General features: G+C 40.8%; 1 protein-coding gene across 1 annotated transcript in view; it reads left to right on the top strand.

Annotated features, from left to right (window-relative positions):
* LOC121853776 (serine/arginine repetitive matrix protein 1-like) overlaps window positions 1-21,749 on the top strand; it is a 40,078-nt gene extending 18,329 nt beyond the window's left edge. Inside the window, exons 2-3 of the mRNA XM_042348133.1 lie at window positions 1,072-1,197; window positions 19,227-21,749. Coding sequence (XP_042204067.1) covers window positions 1,072-1,197; window positions 19,227-20,270 — 1,170 coding nt within the window. The 3' untranslated portion in view covers window positions 20,271-21,749. The remainder of the gene's footprint in view (window positions 1-1,071; window positions 1,198-19,226) is intronic.
* The last annotated feature ends 1,396 nt before the right edge of the window (window positions 21,750-23,145 follow it).

Raw genomic sequence — 23,145 nt, forward strand, 5'->3', positions numbered from 1 at the left:
TCATTACACAGTACACAGCTCTACAATACACTGGACAGTCATCACACAGTACACACACAGCATCACAGTACACAGCACACAAACATCATACAAGGACAGTCACACAGTACACAGCTCACATGCCCGTTATATAATGACAGTCACACAGACAACACAGACAGCTCTACTGAGGTAGGATGTTCAAGGACCTTTAGCCTGGTGGTGGAGGGTCCTGTGTACTACGTCAAATGAGCAAGTAAACAAGTAAGCAAGAGTGTGTGTGTGTGTGTGTGAGTGACCACTTAAGTGTATCAAAAACTTCCTGGTGTGTCTCAGTACTTTCACCAGGCGGCCGCTCTAGGTGAACGTCAGATGGGTCGTATGCTTTTAGAGAATTACCCCCCCCCCAAAAAAAAAAAACCAGATGCTATAAAAAGAGAACAATTGTTTATACTACCAATACAACATGAGACGGCCCACTGAAACACACTCGAACCTAAATGATTAATTACGAGTTATTTTATCACGCAGCATAGACAGGTAGAGAAAGACAGGGTATCTCCTCCATATTACCTGGAAATGTGTATGAACCAGTTGGGATTATTTTATGATATTGTTAAACCCTGATGACTATAACAACTCTGGTGAAACTACTGCGAATAAATCCTGCTAATCACCCTTACGTTTGTGTGTCTGTCATCTGCAGGTAAGAGTTCAGTTATTCTTCTTGATTACAATGTGTATTATTAGCATTTCTATTTTCCTCAACTACCAAGATATCTTAATGTGTCTGTTCAGTTACCTTCTCTTTAGCTCCTTTCATCTTCATTACACCGGCTCTCGTTTACAGCACCACGTTATCTCGTTTCAGCATCACCGACATATGTGTTCTCAGCCTCACTCCAACTCTCATCTTCAGCAACGCCTCATCTGTCGTTTATACCATCCACCTTTGTCTCTTTCACTTAGTTTCTTCACCTACGTATTTTACCATTGTTTCTCCTCTCCTCCTCCTCCTCCTCCTCCTCCTCCTCTTCCTCGTCTGGTCCAACGCTGACCTCTCGTAACCAATGACCTCTGTCCTTCCTCCAGATGACCCCCTCTATTTACCTGCTGCTGCTGGCAGCTGCTGCAGCAGTTCTCACGCCGCCCAAAGCTCACGCCCACCCGGAAGCCACGCCCACTACCCACGTCCACACCGCTACACGCAACCATCAAGTGAGTGCTGGGAGCTGTGTTTACCTGTGTTCCGGCTGATGACCACCTCCCACACACGCACCTGGTGGAGTGTGATCATAAGACTACTTCTGTAATGTTACTCTGAGTGAGCACAGCTGGGTGTAAGAGGGTGCAAGAATTTGTATATATGACAGCTTTTATGTCACTTAACACACAACTGACACTTTTTTGTCCTCCGCTTATGTATTTTTTCGTCATATTTTCTCTGTTTATACACACACACACACACACGTAAACACATTTATAAACTCAAATATCCTTTACACTAACCTACGACAGGTTACACAGAGAGTAAACTGTGCTATAAGAAGAAGCAGAAATAGGAACACCAGACCACTCGAGGAGTACAAAAATGCATTCTCATAGTATGGTCATAAATTTACCTGATGTGACGTAACAGACAGGAGCATCATGAATACTGATCAGTTGCGGGGTGTTGACTTCCTCCTTAGTCGAGTATCAGGGTCGATGTAATATGTTGCTTTCTTTCTCTGTCGAGCCTCAATGTCGATCATTATTATCGATTTCTTATACCATTTCCGGTGTAGAGCAGAGTCGAATAACTGTCGATTCATAAGTCCAACAACAATGTCGATTTATCAGCCCAATAGCAATGTCGATTTATAGGTCGAGTAACAGTGTCCATACATCCGCCGACTCGCCGTGTCGAGGTCGATTACAGCCTGCTAGTCTTCCGTCCTCTATTTTTTTGTCCTGTCACCTCGTGTTTAAATAGTCACACATGCACACAGACACACACAGATACACGCATGCCTCACGGAACATACATTCTTTACATTTCTGGAGGTAATGTTACTGGGAGACAGAGAGACAGGCAGACATAATTTAGTTCGCATGAGATATAAGTGACTCTTACGTCTTTCGGTATCTTAACCTAACTTTGCTTAAATGAAGTTAGGTAAGAGTAGATTTGGTTAGGTTAATCAAATTTCGGTTAGATGAGATTAATACTGGTGATATTCAATTATAATTCGTATCGTATTTATTGTAATGGTTGCTCTGATTATGACAAATTAACACATAGGTTACCAGGAGTCCTCGGTGTAGATAATTGACACTGTCATCTGAAAAAGTGAATGACTCCTTATATCTTGAACTTTGACCTTTTGACCTCTAAAGTACGGTAAATATAGACGTTACGATAGACTGTGTCTTAATAAACTAGTGATTGTATCTCAAGACGTTGCTCTTGAACTGGGATACAGACAGAAAAACACACAGACAAACAAACAAATAAGTATAGCCACTGCACAGTTAAGTCGATAAACAAATAGATATTCCAATAAAGACTAAAGAGACTGGATTAGTTGTTCTGACTGTCTGCTGTTTTCCATTTATATGAAATTTAAATACATGTATGTGGACAGTTGTACTTAGATTTGTTTTTTTTTATATAACAACATTCTTAACGTTCAATGATGTCTTAATGTCATGTGCTACATCTTGTACTACCATAAGCGGCATACTTATGTTTTGTGTACACAGTGCCCTCTCATGGGCACATAATCACCTTTCTGTTATCACACGTAGGAGTGACGTTATTCCAAATGGCGCTGGATGTGCGATCTGCTGGGAGAATAACAGTGTATAATGAGCAGAGAGAAACTCCTGAATTAGTCTTACACGCAAAATAACACACCAATTATGGCAGCACAGACTATTCAACAAACAAACGGGTGAATAAATAAACATCTTGATTAATGATTAAACGAAACGACTTACTAAATAATGAAATAGACCTAAATCACAAGCAGATTAACTATAAATCACAGATTGCCAACAAGCAAACACAACAACAACAACAAAACAGATTAACCAACAAACAAACAAACAGGATACTCATAAAACAGTAATAATTATAATTAAAAAAACAAAATATTCAACAGACAGACTAATCAATAAATATATAGACAGGCCATTAAACAGACACTCTATGCTCTGATGTTTCTGAATGACACAAACTAAACCCACAACACTTTAACTCCCCACACTCTTATACAATTCACAACACCCTTTCCCTTTGAATTACAAGGAGAAAGTGGACATTTTAATGCCTTACTTTCACAAACACAATTGCAAACGACATTAAATAAATAATAAGCATCACTTTCTTTTCTGATTTTCATCCCGAATGGAAAGGTCATTTAAGGTGCGATTTGAGTCACAAACAAGGAAAAATATTTCGTAGGGAGGTTATATACAAGTGACTTTCTATTCTTAACTTCGTTTGTTTTCTTGTTTGTTTTCACTTTTCCTAATTTTTTTACGCCGTTCCGGTACTGAATACTTGAGGAATCATGAGATCTTCAGTTGGAAATGTGCTCGCGTCGAGGAGAATTTGAGAGTCATATCGTGGTGAACACCTGTATATCATGGAGTGAGAGAGAGGGAGGGAGAGAACGAGAGAGAGAAAGTAAGAGAATGGCAGCAAAATTCAATAAACAGCGGGAAAGCGACAAAGAAAGGAGAGAAGCAAAGAGAATACCTTCAATAAACTATCAAGAAGCAGATTATTTACCATAACAATATGCTCGCTTTCCATGCTGCACGAGTCGCTGGAAAACCATCATACTTGCTATTCATCCTCCGGGTAGTGAAGAATTTGCTCCGTCATGATGATTCAGCAATTTATGTATTCTCACTGGTTCAACGCAGCAGGAGACTTTTAAACTGTTAAGACGATTGAGAGATGTTGTTCATATATTTGTCTTTACAAGCAATCAAGTATAAATATCTGTTTTTATCTTCATTTTTTTCACACCCTTTTCCGTTAGAAAGAAGAGTGGCTGGAATCTCTCTCACACACACACACACATCCTCTCACCAGACAAGCCATTACATTCAATTAACCACAACAACCCAACATTATTAACCCAAAACCTCATTTCTCCTTATTTCTGTCATTACATAGCTTCTCCTATTCTTGCTCCACTTCCGCCTTGACAGTCTATACTCGGATAAATCTCCCCATTTATTATTCCCACCATCATCTTCCTCTATCTAGACACTCTGGTCCCTTACTCCACCCTCTGTGAATAACAACACGTACAAGACCCTAGATAAGACGACTTTCCTGTAGTTGTTTTTTTGTAGTGGTCACTTTATTAGCATGTATATCTATTTAGTATAATCTTTTCCCCTTTTGTATGTTATGTTATAAGTTCTCATATATGTTGGATAATATTTTTAAAGCATGGATTAGTTTTTTATCTTTTGCTACGTTACGTAACTTTGTCCTTTTTGTTTGATTAGTTAAAGTAGTGATGGGGAAATGCACAGAACAGAAGCCGTCACTATAACAGCAGTCAATGTAATTACAGCAGTCGACAAAATAAAATTGGGACACAATAACAGCAGTGTAAAAATAACAGCAGTCAACACAGTTCGTTAACAGCTGTTGTCACGTCCCACTTACTGGTGAATGGAAGTATTCATATAAGATAACAAAAACCCGGGGGAAAAGACGTAAGATTTTATAGCCACCAAGGAGGGTGTGGCGTGAGGTGTACTTTACATCCGACGACGAAGGTGAGGAAGATTAGGTCATAAAACTGCGTCAGTTAAGTTCTTTCAGTGAGACAGTTAGTTTATAATTTACTCCAGATTACAAGTTAAAGAACCGATTAATGAATATGAAGTATGAGATATCAACAGTCGGTCATTGACTGTAAGGCGCTACTTGAAAAAAAAAATTACTCACGTACGTAAAAAGAAAAACATTTCCATCAACAAAGACTTTCATCGGGATGATAAAACTCAGACCAAAAAAAAAATTAATGACCGTCGGAAAAGGCGGAAAAAAAATACACCACAATGCCTAGAAAACATTCACGCTTGAGACAAAAAAAACCCCGCAAAAACAAAACAAAACAGGGAGTCAAATATTATCCAATTAATGACTTTAGGAAGATACGACAAAAAAATGGTCCCTGACATTGGGTTGTTATTTTCATTTACTTATTATAGCAACAGTTTTGTTTCGTCTATAATGCACTGCGATTTGACTGAGGATTATCAAGAACTATTTAAGATGGTGAGGAATGTGGTTGAGATTGAGGGAGAGAGAAAGGAGGAAGGAAATGAGAGAGGGAGGGAGGAAGAAAAGAGAGAGAAAGGAAGGAAGAAAAGAGAGAGGGAGGGAACGAAGAATGAAAAAAGAGGGGGAATGAAGGCATAGACGGAGAGAGGGAACGAAGAATGAAGACAGAAGAAATGGAGAGAGGGAGAGTGAAAGGAAGAGAGAGAGGTGAGGGAGAAGGAAAGGGAGAGAGAGGGAGAAGGAAAGAAAGAGAGAGGGAGAATGAAAGGAAGAGAAGGAGGGAGGGGGGAGGAAAAGGAGAGAGAGAGAGATAGGGAGTATGAAAGGAAGAGAGAAAGGGGGAGGAAGGGAAGAAGAGATGGAAGAAAATATAAAGGAAACGATAAAGAGAAAGGACGAAGGGGGGAAGGGGGGATAAAGGAAGGTGGGAGTGATAAAATCTGGAGAGAAATGGCGTGGGAGATTTAATGGATTGGAAAGTTAGGAGAAAGAGAAAAATGACGGAATGAAATGTGTAAGAGGAGGAGTAGGAAGGGTCAGCTACGACTGTGTCAGAGAAAGGAGCGAGATGGGAGGATGGAGGAAAGAGTGAAAGGTGAAGTGGGAGAGAGACTAGAGTGAAAGAGAAAAAGAAAGTCACACACACACACACACCCACACAATCGTCCATCACCTTAAGGAGAGAAAAATTTTTCTTCCAGTAACTACCAATTATTGTACCTATGAACGTGAGACTTTACACAATTATTTTTTTTCTCCTTAAGACACACAATGTATTACAGTCATTCGTGGCTAGACACAAGAATTGAGATGAAAGAGAGAGGAGAGAACCGAGAAAGAAGGGGGCATAGGGAGAGAGATAAAGGGGGAAAACGAGAGAGAGAAAGAAAGAAAGGAAAGGCAAACTTAAAAACGGAACTACATATGACGTATTTAGTATGCATGAACTGACGCCTTACACTGATTACATGGTGACTGTTGTTACCTGTTACCTGAGTTGACTTGATGATGACGATGAAATATACAAAATGTTCTATCAAGTACTAGTTTTATTGTAATATATATATATAAAATAAATATGATAGATAAAAAGAGAGAGAGAGAGAGAGAGAGAGAGAGAGATCCATAATCAGTCTCTGGCAAGATTTCCTGCACCAAAAACCTGCTTTACAAGACTCAAGAGACATAATAAAGTGAATAAAGATAGAGTCACAGTAGAAACTAAACCTATGCCACACTGTGATAGACTCGTTCCATCTAGGTCAAGTTATCACTGTTGGGGCGAGGACGCTTGTCAGATATATCACGACACAGACTACGTGAGACAGTTTTCTAATCCTGTTCGGGTGATATTGCATAATGTAAGTGATGCCACCCGGTTTGTGTGTATGTATGTGTGTGTGTGTATGTGTGTGTGTGTATGTGTGTGTGTGTGTGTGTGTGTGTATGTATGTGTGTGTGTGTGTGTGTGTGTGTGTGTGTGTGTATCGCTTTCCTTATGAAAAACTTTTAAACACATTTCACCAGGAGCACCAGAACACTAGCGATTGATCTCGCAGGCAAGACAGAGACACGTACAATTTACCTGTAAGTTATAAAGCGCTGTAGGTGAGTAACGAGTATGTGAGGCAGTTGAATGATTGTAATTGTTATATCAACATACCCGTTGCCCCTGACTCATACCTGTGTTAGTACGGTGAAAAGACATAATACATTGCCTTAAAACAGGTTCTCATAGCGTGCCAGAAGAAACAGAGGAACGAGAACTAGAGAGAAGGCGACACTGACATATATAGAACATACAATTGAGAACCTTCCTGACGATGGCCTCGTTTATGAAGTCTCACTCTTTTTCTCTTCCTATTTATCAGTCTGTCTACTAGCACTTCTCTCTCTCTCTCTCTCTCTCTCTCTCTCTCTCTCTCTCTCTCTTTACATAGACGCCAGGGGTGGCCAAACCGCAGCTCGCGAGCCTCAAGCAGCCCGCGAGAATATATCGGATGAACTCGTTTTTGCATCATAATCAATATAAAAGGAACCAGTAAATAAGAAAAATTATCGAGCTGTATATTTATAAACTGAGATGCCACTGGATTAAAACATAAGTTAATTATTCAAGGTAAGTACAGGGAATATGTAAGAATTTAAATCTTAGTTTTAATGCTAGAATTTAGTCAGGTGTCATTCATCAGTGCTGAGTCAGGTGAGTAAATTTCAGATCAGGGATTACAGAGTACAGTCGGAGGGAGGGGAGGGGCAGGACAGGGGGCCCAGCCTCACGTCATGACCTGACACATTAATGCAGTGTATGTAGCACAGGACGTTGAACTGTCCAGATCTAACTGTGCTGTAATCCAGGAGTTGAGGCAGCCAGCAAGGGGTTATGAAAATTTAAATGGACTCGGCTCACACTCACGGTCTGATTGCTGAGATAATACTGCGCATTTGTCGTTACGATCTTCCCTTCCTAAGGGACTCGAAAGTTGCCAACTAGTTTATTAGATGGAACTTACTTGCTACTATGATGCATCAAAATTTTACGCAACTCTGTTAAAAACTTAATTTGGGGAGAATTTTTTAACGTTTGGTGACTCAATTTGCGTCACCGTGAAGTTGGTCTTATCATGAATATGACGCGAATCATGTCATCATGCGTGAGAAGTTTAAATGTAATAGTCTTTTAATAACCATTTTATACACTTAAATATATTAGTTGTTGAAGTACAGTAATAACATAACTACAACTGATTTTCTTTAAACAGTTCAGATAAGCAATTTTATCCCCCCCCCCCACCCCACCCATAAACTTATTTTTTTCAGACAGGGATCTGCCCCAATTAGTCCAATTTATAGAGGTTCTACTTTTCACTTTTTTTTTCTCTTCAACAATCCCATTTTATGTTACTGAAATACAGACGCATATCTTTTCTGGGAGTGCCCGCACTTCGTTATGTATTAAGCATGATCAGCACCGTTAAAACAAACATCACTCAAGATTTGGTTAACATTGGTATATATTTGTACTCCTGATTATTTATTGAAACATTGAATTTTACAATTTAAAAACTACATACTGTACATTAGTAAATTTTAATGCGTACGTGTATTTCTTAGTAATATTTGTAATAAAATGTACATGCAACACTAAAAACGTGTGTATATATTCTTCATGTGGCTCTCGAAAATCTGAACATTGTCGTACCCGGCTCTTAGGTTAAGCATGTCTGGTCACCCTTGATATATGCGTTTGTACGTTATGTGTCTGTGTGGGTGCAGGGATTTGTATGTGTGTCTGTGTGTTCTCGCTTATTAAACTAGGTGTGCCTCTGTTTACTATATGCATGGTTGAATTTTGCTACGGTTAATTAGCCATCACAAATAGAGTTTCACCTTGTAGAGATCCAGGTGTGTGAAGTGCAGTGCAGGAGCGCATAGAAACATGTGGAGGGCGTGGCGTGGAGCTAGGGTGTGGTAGGTGGGTGAGATGTGATTGGGTTTAGAGTGTGTGTGTGTGTGATAGGGTGTGGTAGTTGGGTGGGTGTGGCGGGGTGTGGTAGGTGTGTGTTTGTGAGTTAGGTGAATATAGAGGGACACAGTTTCTCTGGCCTCTCCCTTATTGACCTCTTTAACTAATGTAGTCATAATCATCGTAAATAATTGCTAAAGCTTCTCACACCTGATCACCATACCAGAAACTTGTCACTATCCATATTGTAACCATCATTTATATTTGTAAAATTATGAGCATTACACACATACGTACGCATGTGTGTTTTCGTGTACGTGTGTGTGTATACTTGTGTAGGTAGACTCGACCTATATAGTACTCGCCCTATACCATTATGTCACGTCAGGTATAGATATAATTAATTACTGTGTTTGTCTCTCTGCCTCTCTCTTTATTACGACGTGTGATAGTGAGACCACAGTCGCTTTCCTTTTACCTCTGTATCGACCGTTGTAACATCTAAAGACCACACAATCAACAACGTGTTCTCTAAACCTGCTAAATGTCTGTTCTCAAAAATATACGAGTGGTCAAAGTCGTGGCGGTTTTCCTTGACCATAACTTTGTGGCCACAGTGAAGGGTTTTGCTGCTGGCCACGGGCGTCTACTTGTTAGTTGCCCATACTTGTTTTATATGACATAATTTTTGTATTTATTAGAAAATCATCTAAAAAAAGCTGCCCATTGTCCTTTACGGTTTATCTTGTGGGTATCAAAGACAATTTAATCTATCTTGACTAGAATGATCGTAATTTACACAAAAAATCGACCCACTCGATGAGTAAGATATAGTAGTACTCAGTTGGAGTAGGTCATCGTAGTCAAAGACTTAAGAATTCTACTCGAGACATTAAATCGTTGTACTCAAAGGGTTGTCATCATACTCACGGGGTAAAGATACCTTACTCACTAGACTAGTTCATTATATTCAAGCATTAGCATCGCACTCACGGGATTAAAATGGCATAATATTGCTCTCAAAATTTAAGTAATGTGTCTTAAGATGGTATTGAAGTCCTCCACAGGATACAATATTACCTCAGATATTGTAGTATGTCTAAGATTACTACACTGGGGATGCAGAATTTTACTCGTGTTATCTCGGCGATGGAGTACTGGACCTCCATTTCAGGGTCTTTGTTATGAGACTGGGTCGGGCCAGGACCGCCACCACCAAAGGACTTTACGACCTGCTTAACAAATGTGTGGTGAAGTAAAAGGAGACCTTTAATTGGTACCGGGTCCATAACACACGAATTACCTCCTCTCCAGGCTGCTGAGGACAAAAGCAAATTACGATCATCGCTGTGTCCACAACCTTATCCGGCTTATTATGCTTCCCATGTTGAAATATTTGCATCACTGTTGTTCCTGATAATAGATGGTTGTTGTAGAAAAGATAGCACAAGAGAAACCTGCCTACCTATATAAATAAATTGCCAAGATATCATGAGAGTACTTCGCGCAATGTCGTGACAAATATTTACCTGTGAACGAAGTGTCGTGAGAGGAAGGAACTAACATATAGAATAGACGTCTTAAGAGGTACTAAACTGCTAAAGTGTTGTGACGAGGAATTACGTGCTCGGAGGACTATGCGTTCTTTGTGGCGTTGCTGCGGTCGAGTATACTGTAGTAGTGGTGCAAGACGTCTCACGTGAGGATCAACCAGCCACGCAGGCTACCTTGTGTAACACTGAATATTAACAACGCACACATATAGGTGAGAAAGGAGTATGGCAAGAGTTTCACTGTATATAATATCGCCACTTGTAAACAGTATACTGATATATTTGACAATGTTAAGTGTCCATTTTGCAGATGTTAGAAAAGTGATATACTTAATGACTAGTCTCACTAAATATGGCAATATTTATAAAAGGTGAGTTTTTGTTTTGCCATGGTGTCTGAACGTGTACAAAACTTTATTTGTGTTGCAGAGAGTGTTTGGGTGTACAATACTCTATCTTTGATAGCGAAGGTGTATTTGGCTTTACGGACGAATAGATTTTACTTGCTGAGCAAGACTGTTTAATACTGAGAAAAACCTGGACCCCACCCTGTTATGAATGACAACTCACCTTCCCACTAGCGATGTCTGTCGGTCTCCCACTTTCTAAGATATAAAAATAACACCCAGGGAAATTCTCTCCCCTTGGCAGCTTATTTAACATTAAAAATCGTCTTTTATGATGATTTTTTTTCAAATGCTTTTTTGCATTCCAGCAAGTAGCACAAAATGAACCTAAAATACTTTAAGGAAAATGTTCTTCCCATTTTGTCACGTTGTATAATCTTACATATTGCAGTTGAAATACCTGAGTCTATATTGTGAAGAGCATTACGTGACGTAGCTACTTAATGATGTAAAACAAGTTCTTTAAATTATCTACCACCCAGAAGAATCTTACGTGACCTAGCAGATCGATGTCTCTCAAACATGAACTTCCCATTTGAGTTAAAATGTTGAATAACACCAGGAAAGATTCACAGTATAACGTGAACTCTCTCTGTAAGAGAAACCCAAGTTAAATAATATCTTTATACAACCTAATATTTGTTGACATATATTTTTGTTGAAGTAAAAAATTCCAACTATTAAATTGGATCTTATTTACCAATCTGCAGTTAGAGACGCAGACATTCAGATGAATTTCCGTTTTTATTCAGGAAATTCTCAGCTGCTACAGAGAGAGTTTCTGGTAAACGAACTTCGAGTGTATTCAATGTTCACAAGCGTCTCAGGTGATGCTCCAAGGTATTCAAGATGTATTCAGTATATTCCCAACAGTGTCACTTGATACAATTCAAATATGTATCGAGAGATTGTGTTCGCCAGTTACATATATCAAACAGGAATTTGGGTGACCTGCAGACTCTGTCCATTGTTTTCTCACGTTGTTGTCGACTAGCTGCAACTTTCCTAAGTAATGGTGCCGGACTTAAAGGGCACAGTTAGGCCTGCCCCCGATTCTCAGAGATTTCACTTTTTTACAATATTTTTAACACTTCTAATTTTTCACTTCTCATTTTTCAAAAAGGAAACACTCCTCATTCTATACAGGGTGAATATTCCACACACCTCAAGAGGTAAACATCTGATTCCACTGTTACTCTTATTCTCATAGTCATGTGAAATATATTGATGTGCAGTCCAAGACAATACATGTTGGACACTGGCATTTGATCCGCCTGACTGGAGGAAAGTTTTATGATGAAGTGACTGAAGACTGTTATTACACTTTAAAAGTGAAGGGGGATATAGTTTCATTTATGAACTCTTAACTTTTTTAACTGAAACGTGAAAATCTCCGAGCATCTGGCCAAAGGGTCATAGAGATACCTTGAGGGAAATCTGTTCTCTATGTCTCTCCTTCTCCATTACTTGCCGTAATAAAATTCTCAGGATCCTGATCCCCTTTTCTTTGGCCAAGAATCTGAAGAGTGTAGATCCTCCACCGAGTTGTATGAGGCCTCACAGATAATTTCCCAGACGCATCTGTTGAACTTTCATTGTGTGAGAGGTCAGTGATAGGCAAGTCTTATAATATAATGAAGATAATTCAGGAGAGGAAAGAAGGAAGGCGTTAAGGGATGCTATGGATGCGGTTGTGGTCAAGAAGGACACCGCAGTCCTCCATTCATGACTCATTAAAATCTTCAAGGTACTGTTGCGAGTATCCACTGGCGAAGGACTCTACTGTGCACTACTATTGCAGGGGAGAGGATACTCCGCCTTCCTTGTGAACTGAACATTCGTCGTTATTCAAGAATACATACTTCTTCATTCCTCAAGGACTGGACACTCATCATTCTCCTGTGACTGGACACTACTCATTCTCCTATGTCTGGACACTCTTCATTCTCCTATGGACACTACTCATTCTCCTATAACTGGACACTCTTCATTCTCCTATAACTGGACACTCTTCATTCTCCTATGTCTGGACACTCTTCATTCTCCTATGTCTGGACTCTCATTCTCCTATTACTGGACACCTGTGTGACTGGATAATTCATTCTCCTATACACTCATTCATTCACTGGACACTACTCATTCTCCTACGACTGGACACTCTTCATTCTCCTATGGCTGGACACTACTCATTCTCCTATAACTGGACACTCTTTATTCTCCTATGTCTGGACACTCTTCATTCTCCTATGTCTGGACACTCTTCATTCTCCTATTACTGGACACTCTTCATTCTCCTATGTCTGGCCACTACTCATTCTCCTATAACTGGACACTACTCATTATCATAGGTTTAGGCGTTCCTCAGACCTGAAGTGCCGAACATCAGATGCCAATGTCATTTCGTGTTATACAATACATGTTAACGTAATATCCAAAACAATATATGTAAGACACAGGTGTTTGGACGGAGAGAATTATTGTGATGTGAAAAATTTATCATATATTTCACCATCCCTAAAACAGACCACTACCAGGACCAGCATCAATCATTAATCACCACATCTACCAACCTCCACCACCACCAATAACAACTATCATCCACCACTATCACTACATCCACCATCAACTACCATTATTTACCACCAACATCAGGTGTTTGTCCTCGTCTTTGACTTAGTAACAGGTGATGCAACACTTTAGAATTGTGTTTCCCGACGAAAGTTAAAAACTAATATTTATCAGTGTTGCACAATATGTACTTTAGGCAGCGTCTGTAGATACTGAAACCAAACTCGGTCGTGCGGATTACTACGGTCAATACCAACACGTAAGAGAGCCTGGCGTTCACCTTCGTCTATCAATGACACGGTTTTTTTTTCTGTACCGTACTCCAGATGAACATTCGACACGCCCATAAAAATATCGCCAGTACGAGCAATCAGCAACACTTGATGTCCTCCACCCTCGCCTCCCCCCTCACGCTGAGGTGACGTGCTTAAGGTAGTTACGTCAGACTCACGTTCGTTTGCTTGGCTAAGGCGCCGCTCTTACATCGTACGAGCATATTTTATGAAGAGCCATACTGCTTGTACTGTCCATATTTATATTTTTCTTCCTGCCCCTCTCATTATTCTTATATATCTCTTATCATTCTTCTTACTATCTCTCTATCATTCTCACTGTCTCATTAGTCTTACAGTCTTGTCATTCTACATTACAAACTTTGTCCCCGTTGTTAACATTTTTGTCGTCTTGATGTCAACATTCTTACTGTCTGTGAACATTCTCACTGCCTCTGTTGGCACTCTTACTTTACCCTTATTAAGAGATACTCTCACTTTCAACATTCTAACTGTGTCCTTGTTCTTAATCTCACTACCTTGTTGTTCCCATTCTTGTTGATCTCATTGTGTCCTTGTGAACATTCTTACCGTCTCTTTCTGACTCTATTGACATTCTTACTTTCTCTGTTAATATTATTACTGTCTCCTTATAGTTAGCGTTGTTACTGCGTGAGTTAACATTCTTATGGCTCTAACATTCTTACGGTAGTTTTTATAACAGTTTACTATACTATTTTTACCCTTCTTTATGTCTTAGAACTCTATCTCTTTCCGTTAACGTTCTTCCTGTCGCCTTACATTCTCACTGTCTCTCTGTCAGTCTAAAACTTCGATTTAACAACTTCCTTCATGTTATGTAACAGAGTCGTTCAATATTCGTGTGGCTCTGTTGTGTCACCTCTCTCTCTCTCTCTCTCTCTCTCTCTCTCTCTCTCTCTCTCTCTCTCTCTCTCTCTCATGGTGGCATATTTCACATATTTCAGAAGGCATATCATATCTCTCTGGTAAGGGCGTGGTTGCGTGAGTTGTGCGCGCGCGTAGGAGTGCGTGACCACAAGCAGTTACTGATGGCGAGGCAAACAGAGGTTGCTTGCTTGCTGGCTGCTGGCGTGACTCACTGCTTTACCACCGGAGATGGTTACTATGGGGGTGCTCTATTTCTGCCCGTCAGTCCGTCCGTCTGTCTGTTCATACGTATATTCCTCTCTCTCTCTCTCTCTCTCTCTCCCTAAGATAAACAAATACACACCTAGTCCATTAACAACATATTACTCAAGTGGAGGAAGTCCTGCAGTGATGTGCTCCAGGAGGTAGAAGGGCTCCCCCACACTGTGTTGACATAATACCAGTGTTGGAAAACTTTAAGGAAGTTCAAGTCTTATGCCATACCACTTGAGCGTGTTACTGGGGACGGCATTGTAGAAACTCTTGGGTTGACTTATATGAAATAAAGATACAAGTGTGAATTTGGTTGACACCGATAAATTAAAAAGATTTAAAAGTTAATTACGGAAGGGGTTGTGCATATTTAAACACTCATAATATTAAATGCGTGTGGTAATTCAATCGTAGGCTCATTGAAATACACTAAGGACGACAATCGTAAAAAATTTCACAATTCGCAACGATCTGTTCAGTTTGCAATACGACTAATACATCTTGACAGTAACAACATATGTGGTAAATGTAATGAATAATGTTGAATGATAACTAATACAGTTTCTTCTTTTTCTAATACTTTTACCTATAGTTTGAGAGTCAATTAAACTAATCAGATAAAAACAAATTAAACCTCAAATGTTTGTTAAGTTGTATCATGATTACAAAATAACGACGTCATAGCTTGTGTTTGTAATTTGTCAGTAGATTATGACCTTCAAGCATCATCCTCTGCCCATGCCTTTCTCTACCCATGTCTTCCTCTACCTATGTCCTCCTTCTCTACCCTTGTCCTCCTCGACGTATGACCTCTTCTACCCATGTCTTCCTCTACATATGTCCTCCTCTACCCATGTCCTCCTCTACCTATGTCCTCCTTCTCTACCCTTGTCCTCCTCGACGTATGACCTCTTCTACCCATGTCTTCCTCTACATATGTCCTCCTCTACCCATGTCCTCCTCTACCTATGTCCTCCTCTACCTATGTCCTCCTCTACCCATGTCTTCCTCTACGTATGTCTTCATCTACCCATGTCCTCCTCTACGTATGTCCTCCTCTACCCATGTCCTCCTCTACCCATGTCTTCCTCTACGTATGTCCTCCTCGACGTATGACCTCTTCTACCCATGTCTTCCTCTACATATGTCCTCCTCTACCCATGTCCTCCTCTACCTATGTCCTCCTTCTCTACCCTTGTCCTCCTCGACGTATGACCTCTTCTACCCATGTCTTCCTCTACATATGTCCTCCTCTACCCATGTCCTCCTCTACCTATGTCCTCCTCTACCTATGTCCTCCTCTACCCATGTCTTCCTCTACGTATGTCTTCATCTACCCATGTCCTCCTCTACGTATGTCCTCCTCTACCCATGTCCTCCTCTACCCATGTCTTCCTCTACGTATGTCCTCCTCTACCCATGTCCCCTCTACCCATGTCCCCTTCATCTAATCATTCCCCCCCCCCCTCCTCCCCGTGGTCCTTAAAAAACATATCCTTTCTGCCTCCCGTGTTCTACCGCCACCCTAATAACCACTTCCCACACCCATGTCCCACCTCCTCTCCTCTTGCCCCCCTTCCTCCTCTTCTTCCCCCCATCATGTCTCTCCCTCCCTTACCCATATCTCCCTACTCCCTTACGTGTCTCTCCCCTCCCTTACCCACATGTCCCCTACTCCCTTACCCCGTGTCTCTCTCCCTCCCTTACCCATGTCCCCTACTCCCTTACCCGTCTCTCCCCACTCCCTTACCCATATCCCCCCTCTCCCTTACCCATCTCTCACCCTTACCCATGTCCCCTACTCCCTTACCCGTGTCTCTTCCTCCCTCACCTATGCCACCCTCCTCCTCCTCTCACCCGCGTCCCCCTCCCCCACATCCCAAGGCCGTCAAGCTCCCTGGGCGCATCACTCTCTCTCTCTCTCTCTCTTAATTCCCTCTGTCTTCTCGGAGTATCTCGCATAGTTGCCGTCTCTCGCTAGACCACTGAGAGAAGAAGAGAAAAAAAAAGATAAGAGAAAGAAGCAGATATTTAGGCAAAGGTAGAGAGGTAGAGAGACAGACCAACAGAGAGAGAGAGAGAGAGAGAGAGAGAGAGAGAGAGAGAGAGAGAGCACTGGGTGAGCCGTGGCCTGCTTGCCACCTCCCACATACAGTAATGTTGCTCGTCCTGTCCTTGGTATCTCCCTTAGCGCATGCGTGATGGACGCCCCGTTTTCATGGCATTCATTTCAAGTTTCACGCCGTGATTTGAATCTAAATTCGTAGTCGTCATTATAATAACCCAAGAGAATAGTACACGTAAGAATGTTTGTACTTCCTCCTTCCTACTTTTGTTCGTCCATTTTCACTAACGAGTAACATTTCTCTACCTCTTTTTTTTTCAGATTTGGTTAATGTGTTCATGGAATAATCACCTGCACTAAATTTAAACGATGATACTCACAGATTAGCGGTGTTTCGTCCATTGTCTGTACATTCGAATGAAGCTTGGCCGGTATATGATATGACACACAGAAGAATGCAGCACAAATTATAGAACAAGTTGATAGACAGACAATAAGACTATATGTGAAGTGGAAAACACCGAAAATGCAACTTGATATCGTGCCTGAGGTGAAGAACGGTTTTGGGGGACATATTTCTCCTGGGTGACCATTTTGCAGACATTTTCCTCTACAGACATGAGTTAAGAATCTTACACAATAAGAAAATTTCTTCTAGCTTTGGCTGTAAAACGAGACTCTCTCTCTCTCTCTCTCTCTCTCTCTGCTAGGAATGTCGGAATTTCTTTGTCATTAAAGAAAGAGGTTTGGATTTTTGTAATTTCCGGTTTCCTGTTTTTGTCTGGGTATGGAATGATACTATTTAGTGGAATTATGTAAACCTGTAAATTGTCTGTTATTTTATGAAAGAAACTTATTCTATTTAACAAACAATATATTGATATATAAATATGAAAAAATCATTCTTTTCCTATTTACAATCTCCAAAAGTACCGAGCAGCTACTGTACCTGATGGTTGATTAAAGCTAAAGAACAAGAACAAACTCCAAAGGTAGAATGAAAATTATACTGTGACTGCCTTTACTTGATGCGACGCTCAGTGTCTCAGCTTATCCACTAATTCTCTGGCTCTCAGCAGCAGTATTCTAACATTTTCGAATATTTGTGGATACCGTCAAAATGGACCGTGTGTGGTCCATGTGAACGAAATACACAGGACAAATTTTGCGAAAAATTATAACATCTCTAGATTTTTCAGTTTGTTTCTTCGTGATTCGCTTCACACACGCAAGAGCTCACACACACACACAACAACAAAAAAACAATAAAACACGCGTGCATGCGCGCGCGCACTATACTGTTTATCCTTTCGAAACTATATCTACAGTATAATCCTTCCAAACTAAGACCGCCCCTGAGGTCGGTCGCTCGCTGTCCTAACCTGCCCTTTAGGACTCCTCGCTGACCTTGTGTAGCGGTCCACTTGTACATCTGGAATGATGCACACCTTTTTTGTTAACTGTAACTGTTTGTAAGAGAGAACAGGGTTGGGTTATCACTCACTGGGACTCATCTTTGAATGCTTCCATTATAGTGCTTAAGAAAATAGGTTTTTGCTTTTTAGAAGTAATTTTTTTTTACGTCGCTACAATATTCAAAGTACTTGCGGTTTCTTTTCTTTTCTCTTTTTAATTTTAAGTGAATGTCGCCCAGATCTCACTCTCATAATATTCACGATAACATTTCTTTTAAACCAACAGATCCCCCTTAAATATGGCTGAAGTAATGTGAAGATTAACGTATTTTTTATGAGGTGAATGGGGCTTGTCTTTAACTGGTTTTTGATTCGTTAGTAAGTTTTTTCTCTTTTTTTTTTGTAAAGCAGCATAATAGTAGGACCTTATGGTGGTTTACTGTATATATATATATATATATATATATCAGGTTTGGGAAATAATTTATCTATTTCTTCAGATTATTGGCTTCAGTCGACAATTTAAGTAAGATTTACATAAAAAGTGGCACTTTGGACAATTTCAGATGGTTAAACTTACATTTATCATCACAGCAAATAGGCCGCTGCCCTGTCTTGCTTACATCCACAGCAAGAACTAACAATACTCAGTGGTCATTTCCTGGTAAAGTCACACATAGTTCAGTATTTTTTTTTTTCCGTTTTGCTGGACCGTGCATATACAAGCAAAGGCGAGATCAACATTCTGAACTATATGAATGAGGACATTTCTTCTATACAACAAACATGAGTAAAAGTTTATTTCAGTATAAATATTATTCACTTTATTATGGCCGTTTCTATGTACGATTGTACTTATATGTATGCATGTAGCCAGGTGAGTGTGTGTGTGTGTGTGTGTGTGTGCATAACTAATCAAGTTGCTATGTGTGTGTGTGTGTGAATGCGTCCTTGAAGTTTATCCGTGGACAGTGTGTAAGAGGGAGCGGCTCACACAGTCACCTAAGCTTTGTATCTTTATTTTGATCTCTTCTCCCACAGACTGGAGAGTACTCCTTTGGTTACGCCGTAGACGCTCCTGAGTACCGGAACTTCCAAGATAGGGAAGAGGCCCGCTTAGGCGAAGAGACCCGCGGCCGCTTCCGAGTGGCTCTCCCTGACAACCGACTCCAGACGGTACTGTACCGAGCTAACGAGAAGGGCTACACTGCACTTATCTCCTATGACCAGCATCCCGACTTTCCCACCTTGAGGGCGTCCGTAGGACCTATAGGGGATGCTCCTAAGATTGGGCAGTCTGTACTAGAAAGCATCAGGCAAGGGGAGAACTGGAAGAACCACAAGGACCACCACAAAGATGGAAGGCGACCTGGGCACGTGACTCGACAGTCAAGCCATGGAGAGCTCGATAACGCTGTGGTGTCGACGCCACACCATGTGCAACCAGTGATTTCGCGCCCACGACCCTCTAGCGTGTTACGCCCACGCCCCACGCCAACGCAATCAAGCCCGTCACCCGCGCCCAAGCGAACACGCACATCACCCACGCCCATCCGTTCTCGCCCATCACCCACGCCCAGGCGATCACACCCGTCTCCCACGCCCACGCGTTCTCGCCTGTCACCCACGACCACGCGGTCACACCCGTCTCCCACGCCCACGCAATCACACCCGCCATCCACCCAGCAGGGCTCACGCCGAAGGCAGTCTACCGTGCGTACTACAAGCAGGCCGTCGGCGCCTCTCGCCCAGACACGCCCAGTAGCACAACCACTTAGAGCAGCTGCCCCTCAAGTGACCCGAACCCGCGGCTCCACCACCCCAGGGACCTCCGTGCCCACCATCATCCTACCGAATTCAATCTCTATTGCAAATGAAGATTTTGAGGAGCCTGAAATCCTAAACCGTTTAATTACAGCCATTAGAGAGGAGACAGAAGAGGAAACAGAAACGCCTACTGTCGACGAGCACTCAAATGAGAAAGGTCCCCATAGACGGTACAGCATTGGGGATAAGGCCAGTGTGTTGGCTCGATTAGGGGCTGTAGTACACACCGTCCGTCCACCTACCTCGCCTATCCGCTAAATGACGTACTTCTTGAAGTGCTACAAAGTATGGATCCGTTTTACCAGAATTTCATAGACTTTTGCTGTCAGCTATAAATTACCAGTTTTCCAGGATTTACCTTCGAAAAAGCCCTACCGCTAAGTTTAATATTTTACAATAATAAGCTTAGTCTCTCTCTCTCTCTCTCTCTCTCTCTCTCTCTCTCTTAAACCTATCCATTTGATTATATAGGAGCTGTACCAACTACAAAAAAATCTTATCTGCTACAGGATCATGGCAGACCTTTTCCTTTCTCCAATGTCTTAGATTTGACTTTTGTATTTTTACTTTCTTCGTGTTGACTATTAATGTTAAGTTTCACATAACTTGCCTTTTTTCAGATACAACAGTCCCTGCAAAGCCTGTATCATATAGTTGTAAGCCTCTGTGTGTCTTTCTATAAGTTGTACGCGCAAGGTGGTGTTTTAGCCAACAAAAAAAAATCTACAGCAAAGTGCATAGGCAGGTGCCCCTTGTTTACATGACGGTGTGCTTAGCCCCCACTGCCAAGATAAAGTTAGATGCATGCGTGTAAACAAATACTCATCTACAAAATATGTTTCAAAGTTAATTAGGGTACAGGTGTGTGTAGATATTCATGCTTCAAAAGGTATCTTTAAGGAGGGGTCCGATGAATTTCAAAATGATCTCCGCGACTCCTGTTGTCTCAGTAGGATTGTCAAAATCCTTCATCTGTTGTGTCATATTGGCTCATACAAAATCATTAAGATACTTTTTTTGGAGCGATTTAAATACCTCACTGTAGAAAACAAGTGTTAATGTAGACGTTGTCTAAGTAGCCTCTCCTACAGGACAGGTGTGTTTATGGTTAATTAGAATATAGGTATGCATGGGCAGGTAAAGAAGACGTCCGCCTCGTGCAGGAGAAAGTTTACCCGGAAAAAAAAAGGTAAGAGTTGGGGTTATCTTTACCTATTACCATTGACGCGTCAACACGAAGACCGAAATCCAACACCGAATTCACGTAAACTTTAATTGTGTGACTGAGAAGATTCTCTTGAGTTACAAATATCCAGCCACTCATTATACAGTACAGTACATTATACATTTCATCACAACACTTAATATTTACTTGGCTGTAACGAGTTTTGGGGTAAATAATGCGGGTTTTTTATCACCTCTATTTTCCACACAGTATACAAGGTCGTGGTATCCAGTGCTTTATAAATTTTACGGATGAACTCAAATTAAAAAAAAATAAAGGTTTCTACAGGAAGCTGAAAGGTCAAGACTGTCCACGTCGATACCTGATACACGAGCCACACACCCTAGACGATCGTCCTTACTTGTTTCGGGAGGCGTGTGTAGCAGTGTGCGGTGATGGTGTATTAGTGTAGTGTTATGTGTACTATGCGTAGTAGTGATACAGTCAGCCAAAGATCCAGCAACCCCACCCTGGGTCTTGTCCTGGCAATTTTACCTGGCAATACTTGGTAAAGGTAGAATTTTCATAATAATAAACTGTTCATTCTTATTTAAGATCATGAAAAGTTTCCAAATGTTTGTATATTTACTTAAATAATGAAAAAACATATTAATGAATTGGCAATTCAACTACAACGAGGATTGCCACAAGATTCTCAGATAATTTTTTTTCTTAATATTTAAGCAAATATACAAACATTTGGAAACTTTTCATGATCTTAAATAACAATGAACAGTTTATTATTATGAAAATTCTACCTTTACCAAGTATTGCCAGGTAAAATTGCCAGGACAAGACCCAGGGTGGGGTTGCTGGATCTTTGGCTGACTGTACATTAGTGCGGTGGTATCTTAATGTGGTGGTGTGCGGCAGTGTGGTGGCATGATAATGGGATGAAAGTCTAATGTGGTAGTAAGTGGTGTAGTGGTATGGTACTGTGATCATGTGTAGTGGTATGTGTAACGGTATGTTAGTGTGGTATGTTTATGTAGTGTGGTGGTATGCCAGTGTGGTGGTATTATAATATGGTGTGATATGTGGTTAGATGTGATTGTGTAGTGGAGTTGTAGTATGTGTGATGACTTGTGTTATGTTGGTCGCGGTAGGTGGGATTTGTGTGTTGGTAGTGGTATATGGTGCCTGTGTAGTGTGTTGGCAGTGGTATATGGTGCGTATGTAGAGTGTTGGTAGTGGTATATGGTGCCTGTGTTGTGTGTTGGTAGTGGTATATGGTGCGTATGTAGAGTGTTGGTAGTGGTATATGGTGCCTGTGTTGTGTTGGTAGTGGTATATGGTGCGTATGTAGTGTTGGTAGTGGTATATGGTGCGTATGTTGTGTGTTGGTAGTGGTATGTGTGATTTGTGTGTTGGTAGTGGTTTTATGGTGTGTATGTTGTGTGTTGGTAGTGGTATGTGGTGTGTATATAGTGAGTGGTAGTGTGTGTAGGTATAGAGGAGTGTGGCAGTGACTGGGCTGTGGTAGTGTGTGTGGTGATGGCGTGTTATATGTGGTGTCGCTTGGAGTGTGGTCATGATTGGAATAAGGTGGTAAAAATTAGATAGAATTACACTAATCAATCTGAACCACCAATCCATTTCATTGAAGAGGTGCAATAATAAAGATTCGTGTTTGATGTATAAAAAGTATTCTAGAACTACATTATTGTAAAATACTTATTCTGAAGTAGAAAAAACACTAGAATCCTACAGTAAGCAAAAACAACTAGATATATTTTATGTAGTAAAACGTCTTCAGCGGAACATCCAGCTCAGAATCTAGATATCGAATCTCTTGAGTATGATCCACAATATCAGATGGATATACTCGTATATCGCAATATATATATATATATATATATATATATATATATATATATATATATATATATATATATATATATATATATA

This window comes from Homarus americanus, unplaced genomic scaffold (assembly GCF_018991925.1).
Source record: "Homarus americanus isolate GMGI-L3 unplaced genomic scaffold, GMGI_Hamer_2.0 scaffold18703, whole genome shotgun sequence".
NCBI classification, from domain to species: Eukaryota; Metazoa; Arthropoda; class Malacostraca; order Decapoda; family Nephropidae; genus Homarus; species Homarus americanus.